Source organism: Symphodus melops (genome assembly GCF_947650265.1).
Source record: "Symphodus melops genome assembly, chromosome: 1".
Classification (NCBI taxonomy): domain Eukaryota; kingdom Metazoa; phylum Chordata; class Actinopteri; order Labriformes; family Labridae; genus Symphodus; species Symphodus melops.
Genome location: NC_136691.1, coordinates 3,291,277 through 3,305,336, shown reverse-complemented (window position 1 = coordinate 3,305,336; position 14,060 = coordinate 3,291,277). Strand labels below are relative to the sequence as shown.

Genomic DNA, 14,060 nt, shown 5'->3' with positions numbered 1-14,060 from the left:
TGCTGAGATTTGTGAATAAACTTGGGGAAAGCAATCTCAGCGAAGACCAATCAATTAGCCGAAAGAATTGGCAATGTGGTGCTGCGCTATCCTGAGTAAGGCCTTGTGCCATCCGATCAATCACTGACAATAAAAAGGAAATGCATCAAGGCCGAGCATTAGGAACCAAAGCACAGCTAATTTCTGTCATTCATGCCACAGAAATCCATGGAACAACCAAACTGTGCCAAGACAAATCAGTCAAACAGAGATGTGTGCAGTGAATCAGCGGTACAGCGGACTATTACTGCAGTGCAGTATCTAATGGTAATGTCTTTTTGTTAGGTAGTGGTAAACTACAATCCAACATGCACTTTGACTCCTAGTTCTCTGAAGCCTACTAAACGGATAAACCGCACTCTTTAATGAGACATTTCCTCATTTGGAATTATGATGATGTTGGGTTTGAGCCTAAAATCTCCCAAAGGTGGGACAGAAGCCATATCAGCAGTAATCTTCACATTTATTAAACCATTGAGTGACGCCCAACGCTTTAATCAATCAAGCAACTTTTCTAATTCTACTCGGGGGCAATTGGTTTCTGATGAACGGGGAATTTTCATCCTGACACAACAGGAATAGAAATGTCTCACTCTCATCACAGAATAATGGTAATCACCCAAGAACTACTCGCTATTGATCTGCAGCGACCCATCCATCTAAAGCGATGAACGACCCGACAGAGACAACAGAGCCCAACGATGTCGGAGACAATCCATTCTTCCATCTAATCCTTGAGACGTCTTCATCTTGTGGTTGATACAACGCGTGACTGGATGAAGGATGTACCAGCCATAACAAAACTGTTTTTTGAACATGGTCATAATTTATTGACTCATACTCTTTTACATGTTGGTTTCATTTAAGACACGGCCTCTTCGCCCCTGCAGCTGTTTCATGTAGTTTTCTGGTATTTAAAAAGTTTCATTGTCTGGTTCATATCACAGCAACACACCAATAACTACTAAACAAACACTTTAGAATTGTAACAGAAATATTGGAAATACCAATTGGGGATGATTGCATTGGATGGGTGGTGCAGCGTATTTTCGATTGCTGAATTTTACGAAGCGACGTGTAAGATAAATGTTCGGGGGATGTAGCATTAATCACAAAGGCTTTTAAGTCTGAACATAAATCCTGGAGTTTGTTTGCATGCACAGTTAAGTCGATCTTTGGTTATTGCTTGATAAGTCCATTAAATAACACGACTGGCTTTGTCCCATCATATAAGCACCGGGGGGGAAATGGATTCATACACAGAAGTACGTCTGACCCTGCTACGTCAGTGACAATATGCCCCCTATCAGCTGGTTACTACTGGACCGTCGTGCTGTTGACCACGGACCGACCAACCACTGCGTTTCTTGGAGATAATGAGATTGCACATTTCGTATGCAGTTCAAGCCTTCAAATCGATCTATCGCCCGACTAAAGCTTCTCATTTAGACGAACGCCCCCCTGAGGTCAAATCGTCATTGTTTAGCCACGAGACACCTTAAACATGAAGCCTGTGTTTTGGTTTTCCACTGACGGAAGATTCATTTTAATCTGAGCTGTTCTAAAGGGATGACAGAGGCAGCTGGGACACTCATCAGATTACTCTGTCAGACACAACTAAAGGATGGGGGGGGGGGGGATTAGTTTTCATCACAATCAAGCATCATCACGGTTGTTCATTATAATCATTTCAAGATAAGAGTTTTAAATAAAAGGACAGAAAAGCTCTTGTGAAGACAGAACACTGTAAATGCAGATCTTCACAGCGAGGGATTTTCTTCTCTCACGATGTCATTTGACTGAAAATCACTGAATAAAAGAAAATAATACGGATTTTTATGAAGTCTGTAGTGATTATCTATATATGAGTAATGAATAGATTGCCACTCAGAATCAATATTGCTAACATTACTTCAACAAGGAACACCTGTTAGCGCTGCCAGACAATTTAAAGCTCCTGTGAGGATTGTTTGGCTGGTTATGACAGAGACTGAATTTAATACTAATGACTCTTTATGACTTTAAAAAAGGTAACAAGAACCATTCATGAGAAGAATGACTTTCCCTTTATTTAGTTATTTCCAAACTCTTTAACTGCTGCCGCTGGGTAGGTGTTAGTCTAAGTGGTTAGCGGCTCGCTGCCAAAATCAGTTCTTACGTTTTCTACAGCAACCATCTACATTGGCGTAAACAGCATAATGACAAGACTGCTTGTAGGAGATGTAGGAGAGCACAATGCTTGGATGATATATTGTGGACGATTTCGGAAAAGCCTCAAGAAAACTGAGAAATAAATCACCTTTTTTTTTTACTATATTTTGCTGCTTTGTGAACTCTGACTTTTTTAAGGTTGGAGTCTGATTCCTTTCAAATATACACATTATTAATACACATTATGTTGCCTCCTTTTAGCTACAAACCTGTAAAGTATTTCAATTTCAAGAAATCTTAGGGTGAAATGGCAGATAGTGCTAAAATGGTATCATGGTGTCTCCCGCCCAATTTCCTTCAATTTCCGGTTATTTTCCGTGTCTCCCCTCCATCCTTTTCAATTCCTTGCCTCCATCGATCATCATCTTCTTTGTAATTTCTTTCAGGCTTCCCCCTTCATCTTTTCACGCAGCGCTTCTATCTTCCTGTTCTCTCTGTCTGGCTCTTTTCTTTCCCTTCTTCCCGGTGTCCGTCCTTTCTTTGTCCTTCCCTCCTCGGAGCACTTAGCTATGATTGGTCGGACGACTGGAAGCCTTTTATTTTCCTTTTCTTTCTACATATTGTTGATTTCCTTCCCACAGTCTGTCGTCCTTTCGCTCCTCACTTCAGCGTGAGCACAGTTTCACGCTGTTATATGTATCCAGGCCCTGATGTTAAAAGCCTGAAAGTAGGGGGGGGCACACAACAAGTACCAGCTGTACTTCTGCTGATCAATTTTTCATCAAAGGCTCCGGTCTCTTTGAGTCAGAGCCAGACTGGGAGCCAGCAGGGAGAGTGACTTCACTCCTCTACCTGCTCCTTCTGTCAGTCTCACACACCTCGTGTCACGCTTTGACTGAAACATCAAAAACTACCTGTTTCCAAAAAACTGCTTACAACATGCACGATCAGGGACGGTTTCACATCAACAACACACAAGAGCCCAAACATCTTATTATTAATTTTGTAATTTACCTTAAAGGGATACTTCCCCCATTTACATGAAGCTGTGTATCATTAGAAACATGGTAGTAGTGTTGAATGGTCGTGAATCCAGCCCTCATTTTGCCCTGAGACGAGAAAAATGTGTTTTTCTTTGCCTGGAAGTTTTCTTCATGTGATGCAAAAAGTGTCATATTGCATATTGAAGTATCCCTTTAACAAAAAGCTAGCAGCCAAACACACATAATCTCTTAATCCAATTTTTAAAACACATTTTCACAATAATTGGTCAAATGTGCAATTTTAAACTATTTTCCATTATTTTACTTTTTTTTTTTAAGGAATCTGGTGAGCGCCCTCGCAGTGTGTCGTGACCCCCACATTGGGAAAGCACTGCTGTAAGCTGTGCAGAGAAATCTACTGAACTACACATGGCACATGTAGTAAACATGTAACAGAACTTGGTGAGGGTTAGATCCCCAAGTCGATGTTCACTTCTCTTCAGTACACGTCGAGTCCATCAGAAGGGTTTTGTTTTAAGGCATGCTGCAGAGTCTAGATAGTTGAAATGAATCAGAAACATTTCATTGAAATTCCTCAGAAATGAAGAAATGTCTGTACAAACTGTTCTGATCACATCCATTCTTTAAATGAATGGGATGCAGCATCACAGTGTACTGTAATATAAATAGAACTCAATGAAAGAAAAAAAAAAAAAAAATCTGTCAACAGATGCTTCATGTTAAACTGAAAGAAATAGAAAATAAATTCATCTGTCTGGGATAATGAAGTAGTCTGAGTGCGCCTGGTGTCTCCTTCCTCTAATGCAGGAATTTATACTCAGACCGCATCACGACAGAATGCAGAGGAAGTCAAGGGGTCTGGAGAGTTTTGAAGGTCACAGTCTAATAGTTTAGATTCGTCTTTGTATTCTGCTGACGGCCTCGCTCTCTCGCTCCGTGCTCTCTCCGGGTCCAAGGGTTGAACACCTTCTCACGAGGTCAGCCACAGTTGCTTTTAATAGAAACGCCAAAGTTGAAAAATGCCTGAGCAGTGTTCAATTAGAGCTTTTCGAGAAATAAATGAGTCTACTGCTGTGAAAAATAAATAAATAAGAAATCGGAAAGCAGTGATTTCACAGGTTGGATTGAGCGAAACTTAAAATATTAAAGTGTTTATGGAAACAATCTAAATGTGTGATGTGATCGCTCTGAGTGCAGACAATCTGGGCCTCTTCCACTGCTTCAAACAAGTGTGCAAATTCATCAATTCAAAAAAAAATGTTTGAATTCAGCGTTCTTGTGCGGATCGTTTTTAAGTCAATAGAATATTCACTTCTCTAAAACGTTTCAAACGTCCGATGACTCATCCGGCACTCGGGGGCGTTTTGCTAATTTTTCAACCAATCAAAAAAAAAAATGTTTTGATGATGGTCCAATCAAATTCATCCCAATATAAAGTCCCACTTTCAGTCGTCATGACAACGTAGATAGACACTGCTTGACTTTCTCCAATTTTAAGTTGAACAACCATTACAGCGGCATGCTTACATTAAACGCTCTTAACGCTCTGCGTGGTCACATTTGAACAGGAAGAAGCAGCATGTTCCTGTTTGTGATTCTAACAGCGTGAGCAGAACACATAAACCCAGCAGGCGTTGATGAAGTCAAGTCATTTTCATTTCAGGCCGACGGTCATTCGGCGTCACACCCCCGGCCACACTCACTCATCCCAGCCATTAAAAGGCTCGAGTCCTCCAGGGCCGCCCTTCAGCCATCCATCTCGCCGCGCCATCCTTCAGGCGGACCCTGACCTGCAGCTGAAGGAGAAGGACCCCTCAAGGCTCGGATGAAATGGAGAAAGAGTCTTTGGATTGATTGACTCGTAAAAAAAAAAGAAAAAGAAGCAGGACTGAGAGTTACTGCTGAGAGGCGACGAGGACTCGTCACGCTTTCCCCCTCTGACGTTTCACTTCCATCTAAATGTCTCAAAGACGTAACGGGGAGACTCCTCCACAGTGCTGAACGAGCAGCGACAGCTAACAAAAATAAAAATTGCTCTGTTTTTATTTTTAACAACTTCACTGGGGTCAGTGTTCTTCAAGGACTCATTTTAACAACAAGCACTAAAAAAAAAAAAAAAGATGCTTTGTCTCGTAGTCCAACTCTAACTCGGACGTTCTTGCAATTGACTTGGTAAACATTCAGATGGTGAGCTCCTGACTGATGTTTGATGATGTTTCAAAGCGTTTTGTTTTCATTTTGATTTGACGGTCATGTCGTCCTCGTGTCTCGTCAGCTCTGGCTGCAAAAACACATTTCTCCTTTTTGGGGACAATAAAGAATCTGAGCAGGTTTTTTTTTTAAAGTGGTACACGACGTGTGCACACTCCTCTTTCAGCACACATTACAGCAGCAGTCACTCCTGAAGTCAACCTTTCACACGAGCAGGGATTCAGGTGGTTTTTTTTTGTTCTTCTTCAGAGTCTAATTATTCATTAAGAGACTGAGGCGAGTAATTAAAGAGGAGACGATGTCGAGGAAGAGCAGGTTAGACAGTCGAAGGTGATCCGAGTGTAATACCCCGCTGATGTCATCTTCACAGCCTCTTGTCGCTTAGGAGATTCAAACACACACACACACACACACACACACACACACACACACACACACACACGGAAACAGCAGGCAGAGTAAAGTGAGACGCCCTGTGGAGTCTCTCTCCTCTCTCTCATTCGTCTGAATAAATCAAATGTGGAAGTGTTTGTCTGCACACATAAAAACATTCTTTCTCCCCAGAGGAAAATCACATTTTTTGTTTTTTCTTTTTTTTTTTCCATCTCACCGCTAAAAAAAACGCTAAAAAGTTCACACCTCGGGCGCCTGTTCGGACACCTCGCCGGCTGGCTTTTCAAACTCACAGCAGCTCTTTTTGAAAATGCATTCAGAGGAAAAAGCAAAGCCAACCTTTGCCTTCTTGTCGCTCAGGTGAGCTACACACCCAAAATGTAATTAACCCCTTCTTGACTCTTAAAGCTTCCTTTTCCTCACTCTCAACAGCTTTCCTTCACGTTGTGCAAAATGCATCACACGGCATTAAAAAAGCATCGAACAGTCTGACGACCTCGTAAACGTCTCCGTCTGGCCGTGAACGATTATAACACCGTGTGTGAATGACAACAAGCCCCACCAGCAGCAGCGCTTCTCCAGTCTTAAGGTGACCCGGCATGTTTTTTTTTAACTCCTACATGAAGCAGGCGGACGTCCTTCGAAAGGAGCAAAGGCAAGAAGATGGGCACCTGTAGTTGGAGGAAGAACTCACCTTGGCACTCGGTGATGGGAAACACTCGTCTGAAGCAGCTATTAAAGGGCAGATTAAGTGAGACTTGGAGCATATAAAAGCACTCATTCATCCACCATCAATCATTCACGCCGTGCCATCCGTTTCATCAATCAGCCATTCAGAGAGGCAGCCGGTTCCCTCTCCAAGGTCTGTTCTAACGCAGAGGTGACACGAGAACACGCTGCAGGAAGCTTGGCTTTTTCTTACCTCCTTTCCAGACAGGTAGTAGGCGGACAGCAGCCCTCCGACGAACCGGATGTTCACTTCAAACACGGACACCTCCGCATTCTGCAACACACACACACACCGAAAAAGATGGGACGTGAGGAAACATCGGGACTCAGGGTAACACATTTTTAGACGCCTACAACAGGGAATTCAAAGAGCACACGCTCGGTGCAGAGGAAGCGTCCTGGGTCCTGTTTCACATCAAGGTGGGCTTTTCTACAATTCAGACGTGTATTTTTAGATTGGAACAGCCCACGGTGATGCAGAGCAGGTTTCACTTCTGGCCGAGTGCTGCAGCGAGGCTGTGAACATACTACGACTGAGTGGGACGGAGCAGTGAGCCTGTGGACTCTGAACTGGCTCCATATCTCAGACGTTCAAACAACTGTCATCGTTGGTGATTTGGTTTTTTGTCAGATTATCAAACAGTATATGACATCGACATCGACAGTGTCCATTATAAAAGGTGCTATAATGTCCACTCGTTTGGAGGGGTTTATCAGACAGTTAACCGTTATCAGCTTCTTGACAGAACTAAGGAGGATACGCTGTATAAAAAAAGACAGGTAGGGGGCGTAATGGAGCACACATCATCTCTACATGCTGGTGAAGGAAAATGGACTCCACGCGCCCCATCCCCATTAGGGCTGTGTGGCTGGGTTGACATCACTACCATCCCCATTCATCATTGTGTTTTAATTGTGTTTTAGTAGCATTGCTTTTGTTCTTTGTCTGTCTGGAAAGTGATATACAAATAACATTTGATTGATTGATCACCAGGTTCAGTTTTTTTTATTTCATTTCAATAATTATTTGCTTAACCAATTATCCACAGTCACTGTGCCGCCCCTTGTGCAGAGGCTGTTGTCTTCTGAGCAGGGTTTGAATCCGACCTCCTGCACATCATTCCTGACTCTATCCAATGTCCCATCTCTAAAAAATAAACCTTTGGAATAAATAAGCCTCCTTCTAAGAGGCCTCAGCGGTTCTTTGTGTCGTACGAATGCTTCATCCAAGGCTAAACATTAGCATGCTAGCATAGTCATTCAAGCAGTGTGAGCATCCATACTTTGAATTCAGCTCTCAGTGAACCTCGGCCTCCATGCAGCTTTAATATACTCGTTCTTTCTTTTGGTTTTTTTTTTTGTTTTTTTTTAAAGCATCTGCTGATAAAAAAAAAGTCTTCTTTTCGGGGTACATTTATTCCAATCTGTTGCAGAACAGTGACTTCACATCATCTCGAAAGCTTAAAAAAAAAAAAAACCCTCCATGTAGATACATAACGCTGCCTTAAATGGCAGTGAAGAAATGTGCTGCATCTAAAAATACAATGCCTCCGTTTCCTGACACATTTTTGGCAGAGAGAGAACGGAACAAATAATAACAAAAAATGGAAAGTTTGTAAAGCCATTTGTCTCCGCTGCAGAACAATGGAGCTCCATCTCTGCCGCCCTCTTTATGAACGGATGCCTGAGTCAGACCAAGTTTTTTTTTTTGTGCTTGACTGACAGCTCTCGTAAGTCACTGCTGTCAACCAGAGATAGGACAATAGTCTCCGTCCCGAGGAGAAAAAGAAAAACAATTTTCATGCTAGACAAATGTGTCTCTTTTCCCAAGTCGGAATGACTGATGGAGCGGTTAGATTGTCTGGCTAATTCGTCCTAATTAAAATCAAATTACTTCCTCTAAAACGCACAGGCAGCTAAAATGCACAAAAAAAAAAAAGGACAACATTTTGTCCTCCTTGTGCCATCTGTCTATTAGCAGAGCAGGTTTAATAAGAAAATGGGAAACACTAGAATGAAGACATCTGAGCCACCTCTGTATGTGTGGCTGTGTTTGACAGCCTTCACGCGGCCGGACGACGACCTTCTGAGTCAGCAGACGTCCGCCATTGTCTCCGTCCTGCAAAGAGAGCCGGACCACGTTGGCAGGCGAGGAGTCAAGTTTCCTGATGTGGCAACATTAAAGCCATTAGACCTGACTCCGCATGGCCTCTTCCTTCCTAATGAAGGGCTGCAGCAGGAGAAGTGCTGGAGATAATGGCCTCTTTAGGTGAAAGTGTATCTGATGATGTGGATGAATAGTTAATATACAGTAAAAGCCTAAAGCGACATGAAGCTAAAACCCACAACCAAAGCTTTCCGTTTACCCGCCTGTTGACTTTCCTTTTTCCCAGCATGCTCTTTTAGATTGACAGGAAGTGTTTGCGGTGTTCGAGCGCCGTGACACACAAAGTGTCAGAGTGCTGTTCCTTGTGTTTTCTTGCACTTCACCTTGAAAACGGATTTAAAGGCAGCGCTGAAGTGCCAATTTAGAAATGAATGTCAGCGACCTGTGTGCTTCCTGCAGAAAGCTCCGGTCACATTTCTTCTTCAACGTTTGTGACGCAGGGAAAAAAAACACACTTTAAAGAGCGAGAAGACTTCCGCCCCAAAGCCGTGAAGGTTACGCGTCGTCTTGGTGAGCAGGGGGAAGATCAGAGCGACGATGCAGGATGTACACATAACCACAACCCTCACTCAAGACTGAGCCGAGAGCTCCGAGTGTACCAGAAGAGCAGTCGCTGCCGTGAGCTGCTAAAGTCTCTGAGGAAACATGACGTCCTCTTTTTGAGTTTGACTGGCCGGATGGTGGGTGGGGCTTATTAATTCAAAGGCGCCATAAGAGTTGGAGTGAAGGTAGTGTGTTTCCCCCGACATCCAAACACCCGAGTTAGTGATTTCTGTCAGGACCTAAAAACAATTTCACCCAAAATCTTAAAAAAAGTGAATCTGGAGAAAATGACAAACCCCGCCTTTAAGATGGAGAAGGCCTGGTTTTAACTGTTAACTACGAGGCATGTTATTTATATTCAAACGAAGTGCACTTTATTCTGCCTCGCCCACCTCGACAGCAAACATCTGTCTTAATGGTTGCACATTTCCTCCTGGGGTCAGCAGCTCGAAGCGTTAGCCCATCTGTTCAAGGAGCACGACGTGAAGACAGGACTGACTCTTCTCTGTGCGTCTGTGCGAACGCCACGACTATTCAAAGCCATCAGAAGTGGCGTACGCTCTGTCAGGGACAGTCGTGTCCATGCAGATGTGCTGAATAAAAAAACATCAAGTGTTTCTGGCGGAGCGTCCAGAGACGAACACTGCTGGCTACTGTCATCACTTCTGTATTCATGACTGTCAAACAATCCCCCCCCCCCTCTATTTGTTCAACACGCCTTTGTCTCTCTCCGTCTCTTTTTATCCCCTGAGCTGTCTGATCTGTGTCTCCGCCGCTCACTGAAAAGCTCAAGGTGACTGTGCAGGGCCGCGTGGCAGCGACAGCGATGTGAAGTTTTAACTCTCCTCTGAGAAACTGATCGTGAGACTTTTTACCTTCCCGGGTTATTTCACCGGAGTCACTCCAGTTTATGCTGCTCATAAGACACCCGTCCTGCTTTTTATGAGACATCATTATCACGCTGTCAGATGTGATCAAAACCTTTTTTTTTTTTTTTTTTTTTAGCGTTTGCAACTTCTAAAAGGAAGAGAGGGAAAATTATATTTTGAAGATTTACAGAGAGCAAAACTTTAGCATCCAGTCAGATACACATTAAAAATCTCTCCTTGAAAAGCATGTGCTGAGAACACCGGAGAACCAAAGGTAGCTCAAAGTCTCAACGTTATGCAAGTGCAGCACATCAGAAAACAACGGGCCTCCCGCTGTGGCAGTGCAGCTTGAGTGACAGGACGACTGCTGGAAAGAGAGTGGAAATATGCAGGATTATGCAGGAAAGTGCTGCGGCACGGAGAAATGTAAAACGTGGCGAGACCTCGGCGTGAGACGCGGATGAAACACTGAACACGCAGAGTTTTTAGATTCAGAGGACTGAAGAGGATTAACGTTTATCTGAGAGGGAAGGGGACTGCAGCCGGTAGCGTTTACGTCACATGCTCACATTTGGTCCTGAGATCAGCTCTTAGATTTATTTTCATTTAAATCTCATCTGTTGTTTTTTTTTTTTTTTTTTTGCATTTGTCATGTTCTTGCTGTCGTTTGTGTGCGTTTGATTTGTTCTTGTTTTTGATGATTGTCAAGCACTTTGTAAAGGTGAGTTTTTAAAGGTGCTATAAAAATAAAGTTATTATCATTATTATTATTATTATTATTATTATTATCATTATTATTATTATTATCATTATTATTATTAATTTACCTGACATATATCTGACTTGACGGCTCCGATCCACGTCAGTCATTAAAGAAGATCGTTGGGCTCCACTCAAAAACACAAAGACAACTGTAAGGAGTGTCCACCAGTCGTCTCCATGACGACGCTCGGACGAGTTGGAACAGCTCCTTGTCAAGTCTGACGCTTTAAAATCTGAAAAAAGGCGCACAGCTGTTGCTGCTTCCTGTTTGTAGGCGAAGTCAGGTTCACGTCAGCTCTGTGACGCCTCACTCATAAAACCTTGAATTAAAAACGTCAGGATTACAAAAACATCGGGATCAGATCGGAGCTGACAAAAAGTGAAAGGATGCGTCTCTGATTTCTGTAAATCGGCTTGACAATTCGTTAACAGTCGACACTGTGTTGTGAGTTTTGGACACACACACACACACACACACACGCGCGCGAGTTTTACGATGATTTCATGTTTGTGTGTTTGCACTCAAACAGTAAACTCGTTCATGAATCCGTTTGACGTGTTTTCGGCTCGCTGCGTCTCGCGTTGATCGATCACACTTTGAAAGAGGGATCACGAGTCTGTGCTCTTCATCTCCCGCTCGACCAAACCTCCACCAACACGCTCACTTTTCAGATTCCTGCACGTCCAATCACGTGGCTCCTTTCTCAGCATCTTCAGAGGAGAGCTTTTGTTACTCGGCACGTTGTGATGAAGAGCCCTTTAGAGGCCCCGCATGATCGTTTCCCATCATGCACTCTTCAGGAAAAAAAAAACACATTATGTGTAATATGAGGCCATTAAGGACACATTTACTGCATCAAATATTAAAACAGAGGGCCACTTTCAGCTTATTGTCTTTACACCGTTTAGGTCCTGATGAAACTAATCATCATGTGTTTAAATGAGTGAGAACATCAACATCTTTTGACTGCTTTTAAAAACATTTCACATCATTTTTTTTTTTTTTTTTTTTTTTTAAATCGATACTTTTTGTTGGTTCGTGTTGCTTTAAGTCAGAGTTTGTGTAACTGATATAACCCGACAAAAACACACACACATCAATAATTCAAAACAGAAAAGGCTAAAGTGTGCCAACATCAAGGCCACACACACACACACACACACACACACACACACACACACACACACACACACACACACACACACACACACACACACACACACACACACACACACACACACACACACACACACACACACACACACACACACACACACTCTGACCTTCAAATACTAGACACACTTCCCTTCACATCTGATCTGTATAACGTTCATTTTTGTTTTATTTCAAACATCACATCACACACACAACCGCTCCGACATGATCGCCTGAATCACAGCCAGTAAAAGTCCAAACATGACTTAAAGGCTTTTTCTCCAAGAATCCACTAATCTAATTAAACTTTTTTTTTTTTTTTTTTATGTTTTTCATCTGATCTGCATAATATTAAACTTTTATGGGTCTGGGGAATGCTGTTTACAAGCAGCCAGCGTCCTTGGTAAGAGGCTTTGAAAAAAGCTTTTTTTTTGTGTGTGTGTGTGTGTGTGTGTGTGTGTGTGTGTGTGTGTTTTAATGAGAAGGAAATGGATCGGGTTGCTGTGCAGGACGAGACGCAGCTGGACGACGTGCTCGGATCTGAATCCTCACCTTTTGTCTTTCTTTGAGTTCAGTCTGTGAATCTGAGCTCCTCTGACCTGTCCCTGTTTTCTCACATCTGTTCTTCCTCCAGATGTTCGCTCTGGATCATGTGACGCACGCTAAGAGGACACTGCATCTGTGTGAGACCGTCTGGAGAACGACTTGTGATTTCTGCAAAATATACTCTTAATGTAGGCGACTGTGGCTCAGCGGTAGAATCTGTCGTCTCTCAAACAGGAGGTCGGGGGTTCGAACCCCAGATCCTGCAGCTGTCCAATGCCTCCTCTGGGTTAGACAGAGATTGCTGCTGATTGGTCACTTTACACATTTGGGGTCCAACAGAGAAGTGCAAATCATCACAAAGGTCCTCACCACGTTGAAGTCCAGGTTCTTCTCCACCCAGTCAGTCGCAGCGTTAAAGTCGTCAAACATTTCCATGATGTAGAGGGTATCCAGAGCGTCCACGATCGTCGCTCCCTTTATACTTCCTGCAACAGAAAACAGCGAGGTTAGAAACAGATCTCTCAGAACGTGAGCGTCTTCAGAAGAAGAAGTGATTCACGCGTCGTCGTCTGTCTGCTCGTGAAAAGACGAACGCCGGGAAGAAAGACGCCTCAAGTTGAACTCCAAAGAAGTTCAAATTCAAACACTAAAAGGCGTCTCTTCGTCTGTGAGCGCTGGCGCCAGGCTCACTGAAGACGCTCTGATTAAACAGCAGAAGTTGAGAGTCATGTTTTGGGGGGGGGTTGAATATATTAGTTTGTGCGACAGATGGTGGGAAAGCAGCGATTATCGGCGCTGATGAAATGTCGGGGAGCGTTGCTCATCTCTGGTGATTAGCTTCATAGCAGGAGGGAAGACACACAGAGACGCGCGAAGCGTCATTTTCAGAACTGTCATCGCCGAATCCCTTTAACGCTACCCCAACACCTAAGTGTGCGTTTCTGCCAGGAAGCTCGATAAATCATTAAGCATGCAGCCCCGAGCCCTCAGCAAAAGCTTTTAGTCCTGACATGCTTGTTATAAACACAAGAGCAGGAGCGTCGGAGCTATCTGACCACTTAGAGGTGAGACATGAGGTAAAAATAAAAGAAATGGAAGAGGGGAGCAGGAATGAAAACAGTAAATCAGAGTGGAGGGGCTGACATACAGAGATAAGGGCAGGGAGTGAAACACGCTGAAATAATAATAAGGACAGAAAAAGGATAAAACATGATGAGGCAACACAGTCGACCTGGAGCCTGCTGCTGCTGCTGCTGCTGCTGCTGCTGCTGCTGCTGTGTGATTGTGTAAATCTGTGGGTTTACATCCCGATAGGAGACGTGGGTGGATGCATAGGCAGCTAAAAGCTTTCCATTAAGACACCATGCTGAATCATCAGCCGGAGGTGCAGCGGGGCGACTGGTGTCCGTCAGAGCTCTCATTGTGCTCCCTCCGACTCGGTGGAATATTTGGATTCCATTACAACCAGTGAGGGCGACGACTCGGGCAAC

The 14,060-nt window shown here is 43.5% G+C and overlaps 1 protein-coding gene across 2 annotated transcripts in view; it reads right to left on the bottom strand.

Moving 5' to 3' along the window:
- The window catches only part of man1a1 (mannosidase, alpha, class 1A, member 1), a 234,452-nt gene that overhangs the window by 165,083 nt on the left and 55,309 nt on the right, over nt 1-14,060 (bottom strand). For both annotated transcript variants that reach the window (XR_013779224.1, XM_079345752.1), the window contains exons 3-4: nt 12,940-13,055; nt 6,721-6,801 (exon numbers count right to left, since the gene is read on the bottom strand). Coding sequence is in view for 1 of the 2 variants with exons in the window: in XM_079345752.1 (XP_079201878.1) it covers nt 6,721-6,801; nt 12,940-13,055 (197 nt within the window). In the remaining variant the exon portion in view is untranslated. The remainder of the gene's footprint in view (nt 1-6,720; nt 6,802-12,939; nt 13,056-14,060) is intronic.